Below are 21,337 nucleotides of genomic sequence, written 5' to 3' on the forward strand. Positions count from 1 at the left end.
GGTTTGTAGTTGTCCTCATTTGTCAACTGATGTCTCTGGTTCCCTGTTTACAATCTTGTAGGCTTATTTACTTTGGATACTTCCATAGCTGGGTTAGATTCTGGGTTACATCATCATGTGTGTTAATGGTCAGTTGTTGTTGGCTCTTGTTGCTTCTCTGTCCAAAGGACTCCCTTTAGCATCTCTTGTAAGACTGGTCTGGTTTTTAACAAACTCCCTTAATTTCTGCTTATCTGGAAATGTCCTAATTTGACCATCATATTTGAAGGACAATTTCTTGGTTGGAAATATTTCTCTTTCCAAGAGAAAAAATTCTATATATACCATCCCATTGTCTTCTCGCCTGGATGGTTTCTGTTGAGAAATCCAAGCTTAGTCTTGTTGGTTGCCTCTTGTTGGTAACTTTTTGTTGTTCCCATGCTGCTCTCATGATTCTTTCTTTGTCTTTGGTTTTGGTAAGTTTGAGGATGATTTGTCCAGGTGATTTTCTTTTGGGGTCTATCCTGTTTGAGGTTCACTGGACGTCCTGAATGGATATATTCTCATCTTTCATCGTACCAGGAAAATTCTCTTCCAACAAATCTTAGACAATTTTCTCTGTGGTTTTATTTTTCTTTTCCTGTTCTGGAATTCCAATTACACATAGGTTATTCCTTTTGATGGTATCCCATATAAACCTTAGGCTTTCTTTATTTTGATTTTATCTTTTTTCTGATTGAGCCCTTTCCAAAGAGGTGTTCAGGAATATACCTTCAATTTCCCTAATTCTGTCTTCCATTGATTCAATTCTGCTCCTTTGCCCATTCAATGTCTTATCTATTTCTGAAAATTTAGTATTAATCTTCTGAATTTCTGTGTGTGATTTTGTATCATTTCTAATTTTTCACTTATTTTGTTATTTTGTTCTTATATTGTCCTTTGAAATTGTTCTAGGATTTTCTCTGTGTTTTCCGTGATCTGTCTCTCAATTCATTGAAGATACCTAAATATAATTCTTTTGAATTCCTTATCAGGGAGTTCCAGTGCTGCGTCTTCCTCAGGGATGTGTTTTGGGTCTGTTTCCTTGTCCCTTGCTTCTCCTGCTTTATTGCTTCTTTGTGTGGACTTTGACGCTCTGCTGTCTCTGAGGCATTGTGACGTTTTTGTGTTTATATTTAATTGGTGATTGTATGTTGGAGTGACTTGCCCACGAATTTTCATTTTCTTTGTTTTGTTCGTACGTTATCTACACAACCAGGGTACTGTGTTCCTCTATTCTCTAGTTGACAGCACTTATACACTCACCACCTGTCTCCTTTCCTGTTGTCAGCCTCTTATATGTCCCTGCTAACTTTGGCAAACAGAGCCTATTCTTAGGTCCCTGGCATCCGAATGAGAATGCTATCACTTTAAAATCCAAAATAGTTGTCATTTGTAAAGACTCAAAATGGCTGTATCCTTGGTCATTTAAAAATCCAAAATGGCCACCACTTATAAACATTCAAAATGGCTACACCCCTGGTCATTTTAAATATCCAAAATGGCTGCCGCTTGTAAACATTCAAATGGCTGCACTTTTGATCACTTTAAATATCCAAAATGGCTGCCACATGTAAATAGTCAAAATGGCAGCAGCACCCTCTGGACAGTGGAAAGTCAACAGCTCAGGTTGTCTCCCTCCTTGCTGTTTCCCTTACTAGGCAGAGGTCACCAGTGCAGTCGTTCCTGCAGCCCTTGGTGACCAGGGTTGATCTTTAGGTCAATTCTCAGGTCCCAACACCACTTGGAAATATTCAGGCTGTTGGTCCTGTCAGAATAGCTGACAGTCCGCAGCTTTGACCATCTCTGTACTCACTGTTTTCATTCAGGTTTTTCCACTAGTTGGTGCCTAATCCACTTCTGCATAGTTCCTTTCAAAGCTCAGGGTTCCAGGATTATCTTCTGTATCTCTGTCAATTGGTTTTTCTTTTCTTTGTTGAAGAGGGTCTGTGTCGCACATATGCCTATTCCTCCATCTTACTGGAAGTCCCCTGCAATCATTCTTAACAGGTACACTCTACATCTGTGCTACCCTAGCATCCCATGCTTGCCTCTATTTCGCCTTAATCATATAATAAGAAATTATCAGCTTAGAATCATCTATCTGCACATAGTGTGCATTCAATAAGCAATTATGTAAGTTATAAATGAATGTCTTTAATATTAAATATTTTGAATTTTTTTTTTTTGTTGTTATTTTTTGTTTCCCTTCCTTCTCCACTGTCAACTGAACACTGGGCAATTGCCAAAGAGCCAGGGTCCATGGGGTCCCAACAATGTCCCACCCAGGGAGCTGAGAACAGAAAGGTCTCTAGTTGGGAACCCAGAAATATGGGAGGATTATTAAGAGCAATAAGAGAAGGAAAGGATTTAATTATTGGTCTGAAATATCTCTATCCTATTCCAAGGCTTAAAACAGTCAATAGCAACATGGTAACTATCTGGAAATGGAGAAGGATTAGAATCAACAGAAATAAGTAGAACCACTAGGTAGAAGCTCTGAACAGAGATTTCAGTTTAACATAAGGAAGATATGCAGAAAAAGAGCTGCCAAACAATGGACATGGTTGTCTCATGAGATATAGGACCATGAAGATAAAACACATAAATTTTGGAAGATTTTTATTTAAAAATATAGATATAGATATACATGGCCTGAGGGGGGCCAGGAAGGAAGCGAGGCGGGGCAGAGGGTTTGGAGTGGCTGAGGGAGACTGGGAAGTGAGAGGTCCAGTTTGGAACAGTTAAGTGAGATGAATTTGTCTGTCAGTTTGCTGTACTGTGGTGGTTGGTAAGACAGACTTGGAAGAAGGAAGAGGCCAGCCACTTCTCAAAGAATTGGCCAGTGAAAACCTTATGAATATCAGTGAAACACTGTCTGATATATTACTGAAAAACTTTATTAATAGCCTTGAAACACTGTCTGATATAGTGCCAGACAATGAGCCGCTTGGGTAAGAAGGCACTCAAAATATGACTGGGGAAGGGCTGCCTCCTCAGAGTAGGGCCAACCTTAATTATATGGATAGAGTGAAGTTTTTGGGACCTCCACTTGCTGATGTGGCACAACTCAAGATGAGAAGAAACAGCTGCAAGCATCCATTAATAACTGGAATATGGAATGAAAGGAGTATAAATCTAGGAAAATCAGAAGTTGTCAAAAATGAAATAAATGCATAAAGATCGATATCCTAGGAATTAGTAAGCTGAAATGGATGAGTTTTGGCCATTTTTGAATCAGACTACCATATGATCTATCATGCCAGGAATAATAAATTGAAAAGGAACGGAGTGGCATTCATTGTCACAAACAATGTTCAAGATCTCTCTTGAAGTACAGTGCTGTCAGTGATCGGATAATATCCATATGCCTCCAAAGAAAACCAGTTAATGCTAGATGCAATGCAACGCAATGCACTGTCATCGAGCCAGATCCAACTCATAGAGACCCCTCCTTGGGTTTTTGAGGTGGTATCACTACAGAAGTAGATTGCCCAACCTTCCTTCTGAGGAGTGTCAGGTGGGTTTGAACTGCCAGCCTTAGGCATTACGCCACCAGAGCTCCTACTTAACACTACTATTATTCAAATTTACGCACAAACCACCAAAGCCAAAGATGAGGAAATTGAAGATTTTTACCAAGTTTGGCAGTCAGTCCAAAATTTACTGAACATGTAAAAGTTGGCAATAGAAGAAGAATCACTTGTAGTTGGAAAATATGGCCTTGATGATAGAAATAATGGAGATCACATGATAGAATTTTGCAAGACCAATGACTTATTCACTGCAAATACCATTTTTCAACAACACAAATGGCAGTTATACACATGGAGTTCATCAGATGGAGTACAGAGGAGTCAGATCGACTATATCTATGGAAAGTGGCAATGGAGAAGCTCAATATCTTCAGCCAAAACAAGGCTAGGAGCTGATTGGGGAATAGATCATCAACTAACTGCTTATATGCTCATTTGCAAGTTTAATCTGAAGTTGAAGACAAGTAAAACAAGTCCATGAGAGCCAAAATATGACCTTGATTATATCCCTCTCAAATTCAGAGAACATCTGAAGAACAAATCTGATGCATTGAACACTAATGACCAAAAACCAGAGGAAATGTGGGATGACATCAAGAACATCATCCATGAAGAAAGCAAAAGGTCATTAAAGAGACAGAAAAGGAAGAAAAGACCAAAATCAGGGTCTCTGAAAATTGCCTTCAAGCAGAGAGTAGCTAAAGGAAATGGAAGAAAGGACAAGATAAAAAAACTGAACAGAAGATTTCAAAGGGCAGCTCGAGAAGACAAAGTCGATTATTATAGTGAAATGTGCAAAGATCTGGAGTTAAAAAACCAAAAGGGAAGAACATGCTTGGCATTTCCCAAGCCTAAAGAACTGAAGCAGAAATTTAAGCCCTGAGTTGGAATACTGAAAGATTCTGTGGGCAAAATACTGAATGGTGCAGGAAGCATCATAAAAAGATGGAAGAATACTAAGAGTCACAGTACCAAAAAGAATTGGTTGAGGTTCATCCATTTTAGAAAGTGGCATATGACTAAGAATCAATGATACTGAAGGAAGAAGTTGAAGCTGCATTGAAGGAATTGGCAAAAAACAAGATTCCAGGAATTGAGGGAATACCCATTAAGATGTTTCAACAAACGGATGCCACATCGAAGGCACTCACTCAGCTATACCAAGAGATTTGGAGGACAGCTACCTGGCCAACTGAGTGGAAGAGATTCATATCTGTACCCATTTCAAAGAAAGATGTTCCCACAGAATGTGGAAATTATCAAACAACATCATTAATATCACAAGTAAAATCTTAGTGAAGATAATTAAAAAATGGTTGCAGCAGTATGTTGACAGAGAATTTCCAGAAATGCAAGCTGGATTCAGAAGAGGAATGAAACAAGGGATATCACTGCTGATGTCAGATGGATCTTGGCTGAAAGCAAAGAATACCAGAAAGATTTTATTTGTGCTTTATTGACTATCCAAAATCATTAGATTTTGTGGACCATAACAAATTATGGGTAACATTGAGAAGAATGGGGATTCCATGACACTTAAATGTACTCATGAGAAACCTGTACTCAAACCAGGAGGCTGTCGTTTGAAGAGAACAAGGGGATACTGCATGGTTTAAAATGACAAAGGTAGTGCATCAGGGCTGTATCCTTTCACCATACTTACTCAATTTCTATGTTGAGCAAATAATCCGAGAAACTGGACTATATGAAGAAGAACATGGCATTAGGATGGGAGGAAGACTCATTAACAACCTGCGATACACAGACGACACAACTTTGCTTGCTGAAAGTGAGGATGACTTGAAGCACTTACTGATGAAGATTGAAGACTACAGTCTGTAGTATGGTCCTCACAATTGGACCTAGCATCACAATAAATGGGGAAAAAACTGAAGTTGTCAAGAACTTCATGTTACATGGTTGTATAATCAACACCAATGGAAGCAGCAATCAAATGTCAGATGACATACTGCATTAGGAAATCTGCTGCAAAAGATCTCTTTCAAGTGCTGAAGAGCAAAGATGTCTCCTTGAAGAGTAAGGTGTGCCTAACCCAAGCCATGGTATTTTCAGTCACCTGACATGCATGTGAGAGCTGGACAATAAATAAGGAAGACCAAAGAAGAGTTGATGCTTTTGAGTTGTGGTGTTTGTGAAGAATGCTGAAAGTACCAAGGACTGCTAAAAGAACTGACAAACCTGTCCTGGAAGAAGTGCAGGAGAAATGCTCCTTAGAAGCGAGAATGGCCAGACTTTGTCTCACCTACTTTGGCCATGTTGTCAGAAGGGACCATTCTCTGGAGAAGGATATTATGCTTGGTAAAGTGAAGGATCAACAAAAATGAGAAGCCCCTAAACAAGGTGGGCTGACACAGTGGCTGCAATGATTGGCTCAGGTATAGCAAGGATTGTGAGGATGGCACAGGACTGGGCAGTGTTTCGTTCTGCTGTACATAAGGTTGCTATGAGTCGGAGATGACTCAACAGCACCTAATAACAACAACAACAAAATATATATGTATACATGTATGTGTGTGTGTTTATTTATTTACATATGCTAACAAAATTCTGCTGAAGATAACCTAAAAGTAACTGTAGTTGTATACTGACAGGGGACTGCCAGAAGTTCAAGCTGCATTTGAAGCAAATGTAGATGAAGGGATAACACTGTTGTAGTCATATGGATCTTGGCCAAAAGCAAAGGATACCAAAGATGTTGACCCATGTTTTATCAACTCTGTGAAGGTATTTGTGTGGATCATAACAAATTACGGATAATTTTGCAAAGAATGAGAATTTCATAACATGTAATTGTACTCATGCAGAATCTGTACATGGATCAGGAGGCAGTTATTCAAATAGAAAATGGGGATACTTCATGGTTCAAAAAAGGAAAAGACCTATAACAGGGTTGTATCCATTCACTTTACTTGTTCAGTCTCTATGTGGAACAGTAATTTGAGAAGCAGGACTGTCAGCACCAGGATTGGAGGAAGACTCATTAGCAATCTGTAATACGCTGATGACACAACCTGATAAAGATCAAAATCAACAGCTTTCAGTACAGATTACACTTGACTGTGAAGAAAACAAAAATCCTCACAACTAGACTGATAAACAGGATCATGATAAATAGAGAAGAAATTTAAATTGTCAACAATTTCATTCTACTTAGATCAACAACATCCATGGAAGTAGCAGTGAAGAAATCAAATGAAATATTGCATTGGGCAAATGTACTACAATAGACCTTTCTAAAGTTTTGAAAAGCAAAGATGTAACTCTGATGACCAAGGATGTATCTGATCTAAGTCATGGTTTTCCCAATTGCCTCAAATGCATGCAAATGTTGGATAATGAAGAAGGAAGACAGAAGAAAAAATGATATTTTAACTGTGGTGTTGGTGAAGAATGTTGGAATATATTGTGGATTGCCAGAAAAAAGGAACAAATCAGTCTTATAAGGAATACAACCAGGATGTTCCTTAGATGTGAGAATGAAAGATTTTGATTCATTTATTCTGGAGATGTCATCCGGAAAGATAAACTGCTAGAAAAGGACATCATGTTTGATAAAGGAGAGGACCAACAAAAATAAGGGAAACCCTCAATGTGGTGAACTGACATATTAGCCACAAAAAGGGACTCAAACATACCAATGATCATGAAGACTGTCCAGGACCAGGTGATATTTGTGTCATTCATAAGGTTGTCATGAGTCAGAGTCAACTTGATGGCAACTAACAACATGTTTGGCTCATAGAAGATGTGAGATATGAAGAAATGCTTCAATGAATGAAGAATGAATGGATGGAAAAGTAGGTGGAGGAAAGGGTAGGTTGGGCCAAATGATCCAAATAAACCCTTTCCAGCTTTTTAATTCTATGATAATATACAAACCAAGTCACAGCTTCTTTCTCTTTTTTCATGAAGCCCCCTGGCGGAGCTGGTATTTACAGTTAGCCAAGGAAGAAAAAAATGAATGGACTCATCCCAGATAATCAGTTTTTAAGATATTCCCAAAGTTGTAGCTGTTTTAGTTTGGCAAAGAATCCTAATCTCACTGTACATGCTTCTCTAATTAATTTAAGAAGTGCACCAGTCTCACAAACAGTGCTTCTGACTGTACTGCCACTAACTCCCCATTCTGTTGAAGGTACTGCCCAAATAATACAAACAATGGTGAGGGTGAGAGAAGAAAATAAAATGATGTGAAATAGGTGTCTATCAGTTCTCAGAGCATAGTATAATTAAGAATTTTGGGTGAAGCTTTTTGGCCACCTTTTAATGTTAGTAAATTTATCCATTAAAGAGTAGAAGCAAGACCTACTTTAACTGTTAAAATTCAAGCATTAGAAGGAAATATTTCAGTAAATTATGGTTATAAATTTCTGCCAAGTGGTAAAAGTCAATTATCATTTTTCTTTGATGAGGATTAGGAAGACAAAATGCAGGAAAAATGTTATGCGATCTGTAACAGAAATTAACATTTCTAAAGGCCCAAGAAAGCAGTACAGTAGTATCTGTAGCAGGGGGAATTAGTTTCCTTCACAATGGATTTCTAAAAAATGTTAAAAACTAGAGTGGCAAATAATCATTTTCACCAGATGATCATAAGACAGGACTTCAATTATGTATCCGCATGTCTTTTTCACGTACTTAAGTGATATAAAGGGAGCCCAGGTGGCACTGTGGTTAACGCATTGGGCTACTAACCAAAATGACAGTGGTTTAAACCCACCAGGCACTCTGCAGAAAAAAGCTAAGGCAGCCTGGTTCTGTAAAAGTTTATAGCCTTTGAAACCCAGTGGAGTCACGATGAATCAGAATTGACTGAATGGCTGTGGATTTGTTTTTTGAAGTGATATGAATACATATTCAGAGGATGAATGGAGAGATCTTGTGGCAGCTTTCATAACAAGAGTCCAAAATATGTAGTCAGTTTAAATAAAAGATTAAAACAGATTTTGAATAGAATGAAAATGAAAAAAGGTTTTACTGGATTATCGCAAATTTTTAGATACTCAGATCATGCTCTATTCTGAAAAACACTGATGCAATAAAGACTTTATGTACAATTTATCCATCACAGCTGTTGCATAAACTTTTTACATCATGGTGATGACTGTTCCTAGCATATAGCAGTAGCTCAATTAATACTTTTTAAAATGAATTAATTGTAATAGCTATATTCTCTTTCCCATTCCATTATAACCAAACTCAGAGTTGGGTGCAGAAGTGCCATCTGCAGCGAGGAAACAGAATTAATATACTGCCTTTTAACACTGCTTGAGAAGCTCTGGTAGTGTAGTGTCTAAGGCACTTGACTGCTAACCAGAAGGCTGGAGGGTCAAACCCAACAGCCACTCCTTGGAAGGAAGGTTAGGCAATCTACTTCCATAATGATACTGCCTCGGAAACCCAAGGAGGGGCTGCTATGAGTCAGGTCTGACTTGATGGCACATAACAACAACACTGCTCAAGCCTACGCAGACACATCACACACGTGTGCAACCTTATTTGCTTCTTTCTGCTGCTGTTGCACACTGTGAGCACTATTATAACTGTATTTACTACATTATGCTATCATTGTAAGTTTACTCATGTCCTTACTTGAGTCTGAGCACTTTGGTATAGGTACATTCTATTCAGCTTTGTTACCTTCTATCAAGCCCAATGCCTGGCTCACAGTTAAATTGGCCCTTTAGGATTAATCCTAAAAAATACACTAAACTACACAGTCAACAACAAAGAAAATCTCTTTGTTAACGTGACAGTTATAAGTAAAAATTATTTTAACCAATCCATCTGAATTCGTTGCAACATGAGACTAAGAGAAGAAGGAGCACATTACCAATATCCTTGCATGGAAAGTTTATGCCTTCAAGAATTTACTAAGACTTTATTCACATTACATTTACTTCATCTATTCATAGCTGATGTGGATAAAAAAGAACAGAAAGTGGGCAGGTGGGTGGAGGATAGGTGTTCTGTTCAATGAAAAGCTAGTAAACAGGCTTACCTCCTCTGACTGCTCCCGGGTCTGTGCAGGTGAAGATCTTCTTCCCACTGTAAGTCGATGGCAGGGATAAGAGAGGCCTGATTCAGCAAGACACATCTGCAAGAAGAGAAATCCATCATTTGTAAACAAAATGAGGTCATGTTTCACAAAAGGATTTTACTTTTCAGATACTTTCTTCCATTTCTGAAGCTAGATTGGAAAGCTTACTCTAGCAGCCTGGCCTTTGAAACTGAAATTTTTCCTATATGGGATGTTATGGTAGCCAAGGCTAGTATTTGTTAGGTAATAGACTGGGGTTCCAGGAAACTTTAAAGAACCTACGATAAATCATATACACTTCTCCTCCCTCTCCATGTATGTCTGTTGCTTTTCTGAGTTTTTGATTTTATAAACACCCAGAGCAGTACTCCACCTAAATCCTTTGTAGCATACATGGGACAGTGCTTGCTGAAGTCATTTTGAAAAATGACATAATAACTATGTCATTTGTGCTATAATTAATATTAATCCACAATTTCAGATCATTACTGAAGTTTATAAATCTACAATGTATGTGATGTACCTAATACAGTACCTGGCACACAGACATTTAACTTCCTGTTCTTACTACTGTTATGATCTAAAACACAGCCTACAGAATCTGCCTAATTTGGCCAAACAATTAAGACAATAAATATTTCTATTGATATTTATAGGAGCTCAGATATTAAATAACAATTTTGAGATTTAAATTAAATTTAGGCATATACGAGTATAGTCTGAGTTTTATGAACATCAACTGATTTCTTTTCAAGAGAAGCAATTTAATTCCTGACAAGTACATTTAAAAATTTTTACATGCTTCAGAATTAGGGTATGGGTATGTATTGCTTAATGCCTGTTAGGACAATATCCAACTACATATATGTCCATGGTCCTAGAAGGCTTTTTCTTTTTTAACTTTAAAGGGAAAGCAGCTCTCCTTTTATGTATTAGTTCCTGCTAAGGGAGCTCTGGTAGCATAGTGGCTAAGGCACCTGACTGCTAACCAGAAGGCTGGTGGTTCAAACCCACCAGCCACTCCTTGGAAGGAAGATGGGGCAATCTACTTCTGTAGTGATATTCCCTTGAAAACCCAAGGAGGGGTCGCTATGAATTGGGTCCGACTCAACGGCACATAAAAACAACAAAAATGCTTTTAAAGACCCAAAACCCAGACTCTTGCAGCACTGGTCCATGGTTGGGAGGTGAGGCGGAGGACACGGCTCTGGGTATGGAAGCTCAGGCTTTGTCCAGTAGTCAGGCAGTGGTGGTAGCAGTGGTAGCAGTAGGCTGCTCCTGCTGTTCAGGCAAGAGGAACAGGGGTGGGGCAGGGCATGCTCAGCTCCCTCCCCATTAGCTTCCTCACACTGTTCCCATCATCACTGCCACTGCCATTTCCTCAAGCCTTCTTCAGCAGTAATGACAGTGGTGGAAGCAGCAGCAATGATGAAGATTTGAAGTGAGCTCCCTCCCACAGGTTTTAATATGGTTTTTGCATAACATCCAAATCTCGTAATATCCTAATTCATAGACTGTGTTGTGGACATTAAGTGATGCATACTTGTAACTTATAAACAAAATACAATGTAAAAATATAATAATAATAAAAACTGTCTAATAGAAGCACGATTTTATGTCAACATTTAATTAATGATAACTCTGTTGTTGTTAGCTGCCATTGAGTCAATTCTGACTTATGGTTCTATTGCAGTACATGCTGAATGTGGTACATTCTGTATCAGCCATTTTATTCTCCCATTACTTAGACAACTGGATTCTCTACATTGTTATTAGCATTTCATGTCATTTTAATCTACATTCTAGAAGGTTTAAAATAATATTAAAGTGCCAGAAGAAGGTTTTCTTTTTTTTTGATGTTCACTAAATGACACATATGTATTTATACAATGATAACACAAAATGAAGTTTCTTTTATTGTTTCAAATAAAATACGGATCCACTAGCACACTGGTTAACTTTCAGGGAGCTGTGAATTAAACTGATACAGGAGGAAACCCAAATATCTGTATATTTGTTTTGGTTACCTGGTGATGTTCTAACAGTAATATACCACAAATGGGTGGCTTTAACAAATAGGAGTTTATTCTCTTACAGTTTTGGAGGCTAGAAGTCCAAGTTCAAAGTGTCAGGCTCCAGGGGCTGGGTGAAAGTCCCTTGACCTTGGGCTTCAGCTCTGCCTCTTATTCCTGGCCCACTGAAGCTGGAGGCTTTCTTCACTCAGGCAGCTGCTGGCTGCTGAAGTTGACAAACCCAAGGTCGACAAGTAAAAAGGTACAGTCCCAATACTATCAAATCCACAGCAGGCCATTAATTCAAGTCCATTGAGAGTCCCAAGATAGGTAGACAACTTGGCAGACTGCTGAACAATGAGTCGGCTACATGGAGGATTCAAGCGTGCCCAAAACTACAAACCACTCCTAAAGCCTCTCCTTATATACTGGGAGCAGACCATATCCCTAAGGCAGCTACTCAGCTGCTTACAGTAGATTCTACCATGAAAATGATTACCAGTCTCTTCATGGGGAATACTACATAGAGCTGACAAGCCACTCAAAACCAGGTCCAGCCAAGTTGACACATAACCTTAACTGCCACAATATTCATAGGGACCAGACCAAGACACAATACTGAGATGGCCATAACTGGAATTCAAACATGTGTCATGATCAAGGTAACTATCTGAAGGCAAATATTGGAATGGAAAATGAAAATTTCATGTAAATATATAGGTATTTTCAATAATGTGAGTTGTGTGCTGTAATATAGACTCAGCAGATAAAAAACCTATGTGCTTGTGGTGTAGTAAATTACTTAGTGTGGCTTTTCTACCCAGAAGTCTTTGTAAACTCCAAGGTGGAATTTGCCATGAGCAAGTGAGGAGCTCCTGATTGCTAAAGTTGTCCACCTGGGGTATTTCTGTTGGGAGTGGCACAAAACAATGTTCTGGGAGGTTCTGCTCTCTCTCAGGTGCTTAGAATTCTGATGCTATGATTGGTTGGTTTGGCCACTCTGCCAGGCTCAAAAGGAGGCCTCCTAGAGGCAGAAGTCTCTCTCTGACTGCTGGCTGAGGAAGGATGCACTCCTGAGAGATACATGCTTCTGGGAAAGAGATGCAAGAGACATGCATTGCTGAGTGAGACACCGAGGGACAGGCACTGCTGGAAGAGAGACTGAGAGACTGTTGGCTGAGAGACGGCGGGCTGGGAGAAAGACCGAGCGTTTCTCCTGAACTTGAATTGTAGCCTGGTGTTTCCCTAATAAACCCCATAATCTATGAGTTCTGTGTGGCCACTGCAGTGAATTATCAAACCCAGAAGAAAGGTGGTAAGTGTTGTGGGAGGAACGGTTGGTGTCAGGGTTGGTGAAAGGGCTGGAGGGAGGCGGCATGTCTGGCCTCCCAGAAATAGGCCTTGGGCTACTGATTGTGATTCTGTCTTCCTCTTGTGGGGTTAGAGGAGGTTGGAAGATGCAGCCTCCCTGCCCTTTTAGCAGTGCATGATTATTATTTTTCTTTGAGTTAGGTCAGAGGGTTCTCCCCACCCCCCATCTAGACGTTTTGGCTTTGTTCTCCACAAAGTCTAGAAGAGCTGATTAATAAAAAACAAATAAAAACAAAGCTGCATCAATTCTGTCATTTTTATTCAATTACATGTATCAACACCCACAATTAATTTATTTCATTTTAATAAAAACAGAACCAAAATTAAGTTGGATAAGAAATATAGGCTAAATTTCAAGCGATATGCAGATGATACAACTTTGCTTGCTGAAAGTGAAGATGACTTGAAGCATTTATTAATGAAGATTAAAGACGACAGTCTGTAGTATGGATTACATCTCAACATAAAGAAAATGAGAATCCTCACAACTGGACCAATAAGTAGCATCACGATAAATGAAGCAAAGATTGAAGTTGTCAAAAGATTTCATATTATGTGGTTCCACAACACCAATGAAAGCAGCAGTTAAGAATTCAGACAATGTATTGCACTGGGCAAATCTGTTACAAAAGACCTCTTTAAAGTGATGACAAAAAAAGGTGTCTTTTTGAGACTAAGGTCCAGCTAACCCAAGCCATGGTATTTTCAATCACCTCATATGCCTATGAAACCTGGACAATGAATAAGGAAGACCAAAGAAGAGCTGATGCTTTTGAATTGTGGTGCTGGCAAAGAATACCGAAAGTACCATGATGGACTGTGAGAAGAACTAAATTCTGTCTTGGAAGAAGTGCAGCTGGAATGCTCCTTGGAAGCGAGAATGGCCAGATTCCATCTCACGTACTTTGCTCATGTCAGAAGGGACCATTTCCTGGAGAAGGATATCATGCTTGGTAAGGTGGAAGGTCAATGAAAAAGGGAAAGGCCCTCAATGAGATGGACTGACACAGTGGCTAGAACGATAGGCCCAGGTATAGCAGGGATTGTGAGGGACGCACAGGACTGGACATCATTTTGTTCTGATGTACACAGGATCACTATGAGTTGGAACTGATTCAATGGGACCTAACAACAACAACACAAACTTTCATAATATTCTCCATTGAAAAAAAGTTTTCCTCATCCCGCCCCTAAATCATCTGGTGATGAAATAGTAATGGTCGTAAATGTCACTGACAATCAGAAGCATTGAGATATGGAGCAGGTGCCAGAAGACTTCAATTCCAGTGCTGCCTAGCCTCATGATCTTGGGAGAGCCATTTGTCTTTTCTAGGCCAGAGTTTCCTCATTTACTCAGTGAAGTGAGTAGTCCCTGACCTGATTATCTTACTGGTTTTGGAAAGGATTAAAAATGTGGTAAGTAAGTAAAAGCTGGCTATGAAACTGCATTGGAACAGGCAGAAGAGCTGTGATCATTCCAATGGTCATCATTTTTAGGTCCAGCAAAAGAGATACAGTGTTTAATTTTCACAGCTCTGGTGGTGTAGTGCCTAAGGAATTTAACTGCTAACCAGAAGGCTGGCAGTTCAAACCCACCAGCCACTCCTCAGAAGGAAGATCAGGCAATCTACTTCTGTAGTGATACTGTCTCAGAAACCCAAGGAGGGTCGCTATGACTTGGATCTGACTCGATGGCAGTTTTTTTTTTTTTGAGTACCTCTGAATACAGTCCAGTTAATTAAGTTAAAAGTGAAGGGGACATTTTAGCAGTAGCTAGAGTAAAGTACTCACTTAATGTACATGCTACTTCATTCAAGAGGCCATCTCAAGGGGGTTTTCTCCATATTCATAAACATTAATTTTCCTTATTGCAAAAAGGACTTGGGAATGGCATCTTCTGACCTCCTCTAACTTCACAATAGGAAGACAGAATCACCATCAGCAGCCCAAGGCTTATTCCTATGAGGCCAAACATGCCACCACCCTTCTGCCTTTTACCAATTCTGACACCAAGATCCCTCCCATGGCACTCACTACTTCTCTGCTGGATTCAATAATTTGTTGCAATGCCCACACAGAACTCACGGACAATACTCACGATTATGGGGTTTATTAGAGAAGTAACAGGCTATATATAATTCAGGTTCAGGAACATGCTCATGATACGACTCTTTGATCAGGATAGTCTCCCCTCTGCTGTATTCTCAGGCTTGCCTCTCTGGGCCTCAGTCTCTTGGCCTGGCCTCTGCCCTGCTTGGGCAAGTGTTACAAAGCTGTTTCAGCTCTGCTGATAGACACATGCAAGTGTACCCAACTCTGTCATCAGCAAGCCTCCTGCCCAAGGGTACTCAGCTTTCTTGCTCTGTGGGCCAGGTAAGCCTTCTGCCTTTTCTAGTGCCTCTTGATTCCACTGTGCCCATCTCTCTGATGGATGTCTCTCTCTGCCAAGGAGGTCCAGTGCAGGGAACTCAGGCCCAAGGACACATTCTACTTCACCTCCAGCTCTTTTCTCTTGATGGCAGTAAGATCCCCTCTCTGCCTCTAGGAGGGCTCATTTTAAGCCTGGAAGAGTGACAAAACTAACCAATGCCAACATCAGGGTTCTATACACCTTATTTGCACAGTCCCATCCAGTAATCCAGGAGCTCTGGTAGCATAGTGCCTAAGGCACTTGACTGCTAACCAGAAGGCTGGCGATTCAAACCCACCAGCCACTCCTCGGAAGGAAGGTTGGGCAATCTATTTCCGTAGTGATACTGCCTCGGCAACCCAAGGATGGGTCGCTATGAGTCGGGGCTGACTCGACAGCACATAACAACAACAACATCCAGTAATCCAGTGGGAATTACAAAGACTATGGCTAGAAAAGCCATACCAAGTATTCCCTGCACCACACTCATGTTGTTGGAGGCTGTCCAGTTGTTCTGACTCATAGTCATCCCATGTGACAGAACAGAATTGCCCCATGAGGTTTTCAAGGTTATAATCTTTACAGGAGCAGATTGGCTGGTCTTTCTCCCACAGAACCACTGGGTAGGTTTGAACCAACAATTTATGGGTTTGTTAGCAGACAGAACTTAACCGTTTAAGCCACCAGGGCACCTAACTTTCCCATCAAACCAAAACCCACTGTCACCAAGTCAATTCCAAGTCATAGTGACACCCATAGGGTTTCCAAAGCTGTAAATCTTTATAGAAGCAGACTGTTTCTTTCTCCCATGGAGTGGCTGGTGGGTTCCAACCAAACTTTTGGTTAGCAGATGAATGCTTTAACCACTACACCAGCAGGGCTCTTTTAGCTACTAACAGTTCTTGACGATAAGAAATTAGTGGTCAGCACTTTCCTCTTAAGACTACAAGTGATCAATTAGGCCTCTGGGTCACACTATTTCAGATTGTACACAAATTGCTAAGGAAACTAAAGGCTCAGAAAGTTCTGGGTTACTATGTGACCAGCATTGATTTAATAAAAAGCACAGTGTCTGTTTTAAAGGAACATAGCAGCTGGGGAGACAAGAGCAACATAAAAACAGCACAGAAAAAAGAATACAAGTGAATAAAGGTGAGATTTTATCTCCACCACATAGTCTCTGTATGGCTGGGAACCACTTGGAAATGATGTTATTCAGAGAGTGATTTCAAGAAATAAGGCCTAGGGTTAACTTTTCGTTGGAATACATAACCTAAATTTACACAACGAATATGAAGTCAGAGGACTGAGGGTCCAGACTGCCTAAATCATTCAATAGTTCAATGACTATAGGCAAAATCACTTAAAATTTCTGTACTTCAGTTTTCTTACCTGGTATAATATAATCTGTCCTTAAATTATAAAACAGAGTAATACGATCTATGTGAAACCGAATGGTTGTGCAACTGTAAAGTGTTGATACTATTACAAGTGGAGAATTTATTTTTTAAGGAATTAGAGCATAAGATTAGGGTTCCAAGTTAATTTAACTTTGTAGTTGAAGAGGAAGGAGCTCAGGTGGTATAGTGGTTAAGGCATTTATTGGGCTGCTAACCAAAAGGTTGGTGGTTTGAACCCACCAGCTGCTCCACAGAAGAAAGATGAGGCAGTCTGTTTCTGTAAAGATTTACAGATTTGGAAACCCAATGGGGGTCGCTATGACTTGGAATTTTTTTTTTTTTTTTTTTAAATGTAGATTTACATAAAATCTTATTTCATGGTTTTAATAAATTTCTTTCTGGCCATGTTAGATTATAATTATCTGACTTTCTATAATCTCAGACCCAGAGATTAAACTAGATTCAAAAATTCAAAATAAGCACTAGACCTGTCTATGTAGTAAGCATGAATACAGACAGTATTTGTAACTGGTTTGGGCAGAAGGTAGAGAAGGACAAATAAGCCTGTAAGTCTAGCTTTACACTGTAAGGTCTGTGAGAAAGGGACAGGGTCTATCTAGTTACGTCCTGAGTTTATCACTAAGAAAATGGCTAAGGATATCTACGTTGTTGTTGTTGTGTGCCATTGAGTCGGACCCGACTCATAGTGACCCCTCCTTGGGTTGCCGAGGCAGTATCACTACTGAAGTAGATTGCCCAACCTTCCTTCTGAGGAGTGGCTGGTGGGTTTGAACCTCCAGCCTTCTGGTTAGCAGTCAAGTGCCTGAGGCACTATGCTACCAGAGCTCCTGTATAGTTGAGTGAAGAAAGAAAAATATCCCTGAGATTAAAATTCGTGGTTCTAATATGCATGGTAATCACATATGAGCAGTACGTTATTAGGAACCTAAAAAACAGAAAACATAGAAGAGACAGAATCAAAGAGGTTCCAGAAGACACTAACATAACAAAAATATCAGAAAATAAGATTACGTATTACCCAAAACTAAGAAATAAGATGCCTTAGATATTTGAATTAGCAAAAGTTCTCTCAATTAAGAGGTCTAGTGATACAATGGTTGAAGTGCTCAGTTGCTAAGGGAAAGGTTGGTGGATCAAGACCACCAGGTACAACACAGGAGAAAGATGTGGCAATCTGCTTCTGTAAAGATTTACAGCCTTGGAAACCCTATAGGAGAGTTCTACTCTGTCCTATAAGGTCGCTATGAATCCAATGGACTCAATGGCAATGGGTTTTTTGGTTTGGTTCTCTCAATAACTTTATGTTGAAATACAATGAACCACTTGAGAAAGACAAATTAGTCTGAAACAACCCTTGTCAGGTTGCTTAAAAGGTGCTTAACCTTTTAGAACTAGTTAATAACACCAATTTCATGATTATTCCTTGAGATCTGATCTCACAATTGCAAGTGTTGAAAGTCCTTGTGAAAAAACAAACACAAAACAAACCTATTGCCCTTAAGTAGATTCCAACTCATGGCAACCCTAAATGTTGCAGAGTAAAACCTCTCCATAGGGTTTCCTTGATTATAATCTTAAGGAAAGCAGATTCTCAGGCCTTTTTTCCATGATTGGGGTGGGGAGTCGGTCCAAACTGATAACATTTACATTAGTAATTGAGTACAAACCATTTATGCCACCTACCCTAGTAAACAAGCTTTAAAAGATACTAAAAACTGTATCTTAGGAAGATGATAAAAATATATCTGACAAATGGAAAAAAAAAATCAACCTGAATGATACATAAATAGTGACAGCATTAGTACCTTTTCAATTGGGTAAGAATAAGGTTAATGTGTGAAGCTATAAGAACACTAGCATGCTGTCACTGTTCATCAAATATTAATTTTTATTATTATGTGAATGGGTATTTGTAAATTAAGATACAGTTTCTAATGAGAGCATAATATAAAGATTCAAAATGGTGATGAATCTCAAAACTTAGAACGAAAATGATAGACTCTAGAAAATATAACTCTAGTGATGCTGTTGTTAGATGCTGTTGAGTCAGTTCTGATTCTGCGATCCTATCTACAACAGAATGAAACACAACCCAGTATACGAGAGTCTAAAATCAGAGGCACTTGGTGTGTGTTAAAAGAGCAGTCTGAAAGAGAAGCATTAACTCCATTTTAAAGTCTCAACATGAATCTAGAATCCATGTTGAATTTTAAAGCTGCCTCAGTGGTGTAGTGCCTAAGGCATTTTACTGCTAACCAGAAGGCTGGTGGTTCAAACCCACCAGCCAGTCCTCGGAAGGAAGACTGGGCAATCTACTTCCATACAGATACCACCTTGGAAACCTAAGAGGGGTTGCTATGAGTCAAAATCAACTTTACTCCAGTGAATTTTTTTTTCCTTCCTAACAATAGTTCCTCTAACCTAGATGCTGACCTATAAACTGAAGGAGACATTCTTTTTCTCTGAGGTCTGGCAGGTGCAGTGTATTACAATTTATTCCCAGAGGATCTTTCCACTACAGTCAAGCAAATGTAAGATGTGGCACCTTATACCTGAAGGGTCTTGATGCACAATATTACTGATAAGATTTTACAATGGATCCTCAGACACAGACATGACTAAGAAAATTTTTATAGTAAGTTCCCTGCAAAAACCTGACGTATCATTGTCCTGTGACCATCCTTTAATAAACTGAAGAGTATGCATGCCTGCAATTATGTACACTTAACCAATCATCCCACAGATATGTTAACCACCTATCCTTGCTCAGTGCCTGCTTTTTGATATCCTGTCTCTGATTCTCTTGATTGTCGTTCAGCCAATTATGATTCTGTAACTTTTAGTTCTATCCTGAAGTACAATGCTGTCAGTGATAGGATAATATCCATAGGCCTATGATGGCTATAAACATGGACTTCACCAAATGGAGTACACAAGAATCAGATCTACTACATCTGAGGAAAAAGGAGATGGAGAAGCTCATTAGCTTCAGCCAAAACAAGGCCAGAAGCTGATTGTGGAACAGACCATCAACTGCTGCTCATATGCAAGGTCAAGTTGAAGCTGAAAATAATGAAAGCAAGTCCATGAGAGCCAAAATATGGCCTTGATTATCTCTCTCCTGAATTTAGAGACCATTTAAAGAATATATTTGAGGCACTGAACACCAATAACCAAAAACCAGAGGAACTGTGGGATGACATCAAGAACATCATCCATGAAGAAAGCAAAAGGTCACTGAAAAGACAGGAAAGGAAGAAAAGACCAATTTGGATGTCAGAAGAGACTCTGAAACTTGCCCTTCAACAGAGAGTAGCTAAAGCAAATGGAAGAAATGACAAGATAAAAGAGCAGAACAGAAGATTTCAAAAGCAGCTTGAGAAGACAAAGTCAATTATTTTGATGAAATGTGCAACGACTTGGAGTTAGAAAACCAAAAAGGAAGAACATGCTTGGCATTTCTCAAGATGAGAGAACTGAAGAAAAAAATTCAAGCCCTGAGTTGCAATACTGAAAGATTCTATGCCAAAATACTGAATGAAGCAGGAAATATAAAAACAAGATGGAAAGAATACACAGAGTCACTGTACCAAAAAGAACTGGTTAATGTTCATCCATTTCAGGAGGTGGCATATGGTCAAGAACCAATGGTACTGAAGAAAGAAGTTAAAGCTGCACTGAAAGAATTGGCAAAAACAAGGCTCTAGGAACGGACAGAACACCCACTGAGATGTTTCAACTAACAGATGTTGCACTTTGGTGGTTGATGTGTAAATTTGAATAGTGGTAGTATTAACTGGTCTTCCTTGTAGGCATATGGATATTATCCTATCACTGCCAGTATTGAAACATTCTTTGTGACGATGCACACCACATCATCCCTCTTCAATTTGTCATTTCTGGCATAGCAGATCATATGGTTATCTGATTCGAAAAGGATAAAACCAGCCCACTTCAACTTACTAATGCCTAGCATATCAATCTTTATGTGTTCCATTTCATTTTTGACAACTTCCAATTTTCCTAGATTCGTACTTTGTACATTCCATGTTCCGATTATCAATGGATGTTTGTAGCTGTTTTTTCTCATATTGATTCATGCCACTTCAGCAAATGGAGGCCTTGAAAGCTCTATTTTATCCATATCATTACGGTAGGCTCTACTCTGATGAGGCAGCTCTTTCCTAGTCACATTTTGAGTGCCTTCTGACGTGAGGGGATCACCTTCTGGCACTGTATAAGACAATGTTTCAGGGCTATTCATAAAAATTTCCAGTTAATATATCAGACAGTCTTTCACTACTATTCATAAGATTTTTACTGGCTAATTCTTTGAGAAGTGGATGGCCTCTTCCTTCTTCTGAGTCTGTCTTGGTCTGAAAACTCCACCAAAACCAGTCCACCATGGGCATCCCTGCTAGCACAGCCTCCAGCCTCACAGCAACACGCAAGCCACCACAGTACGACAAACTGACACACAAGTTTGTGACCCTTAGCTGTTTCAACAC

The 21,337-nt window shown here is 39.4% G+C and overlaps 1 protein-coding gene across 1 annotated transcript in view; it reads right to left on the reverse strand.

Annotated features, from left to right (window-relative positions):
* Window positions 1-21,337, reverse strand: part of FAF1 (Fas associated factor 1) — a 734,611-nt gene that overhangs the window by 262,847 nt on the left and 450,427 nt on the right. The window contains exon 9 of the mRNA XM_042781660.1: window positions 9,577-9,672. Within this exon, the coding sequence (XP_042637594.1) occupies window positions 9,577-9,672 (96 nt within the window). The remainder of the gene's footprint in view (window positions 1-9,576; window positions 9,673-21,337) is intronic.

Source organism: Orycteropus afer, unplaced genomic scaffold, assembly GCF_000298275.1.
Source record: "Orycteropus afer afer isolate SDZICR_OR568_19922 unplaced genomic scaffold, OryAfe1.0 scaffold00145, whole genome shotgun sequence".
NCBI classification, from domain to species: domain Eukaryota; kingdom Metazoa; phylum Chordata; class Mammalia; order Tubulidentata; family Orycteropodidae; genus Orycteropus; species Orycteropus afer.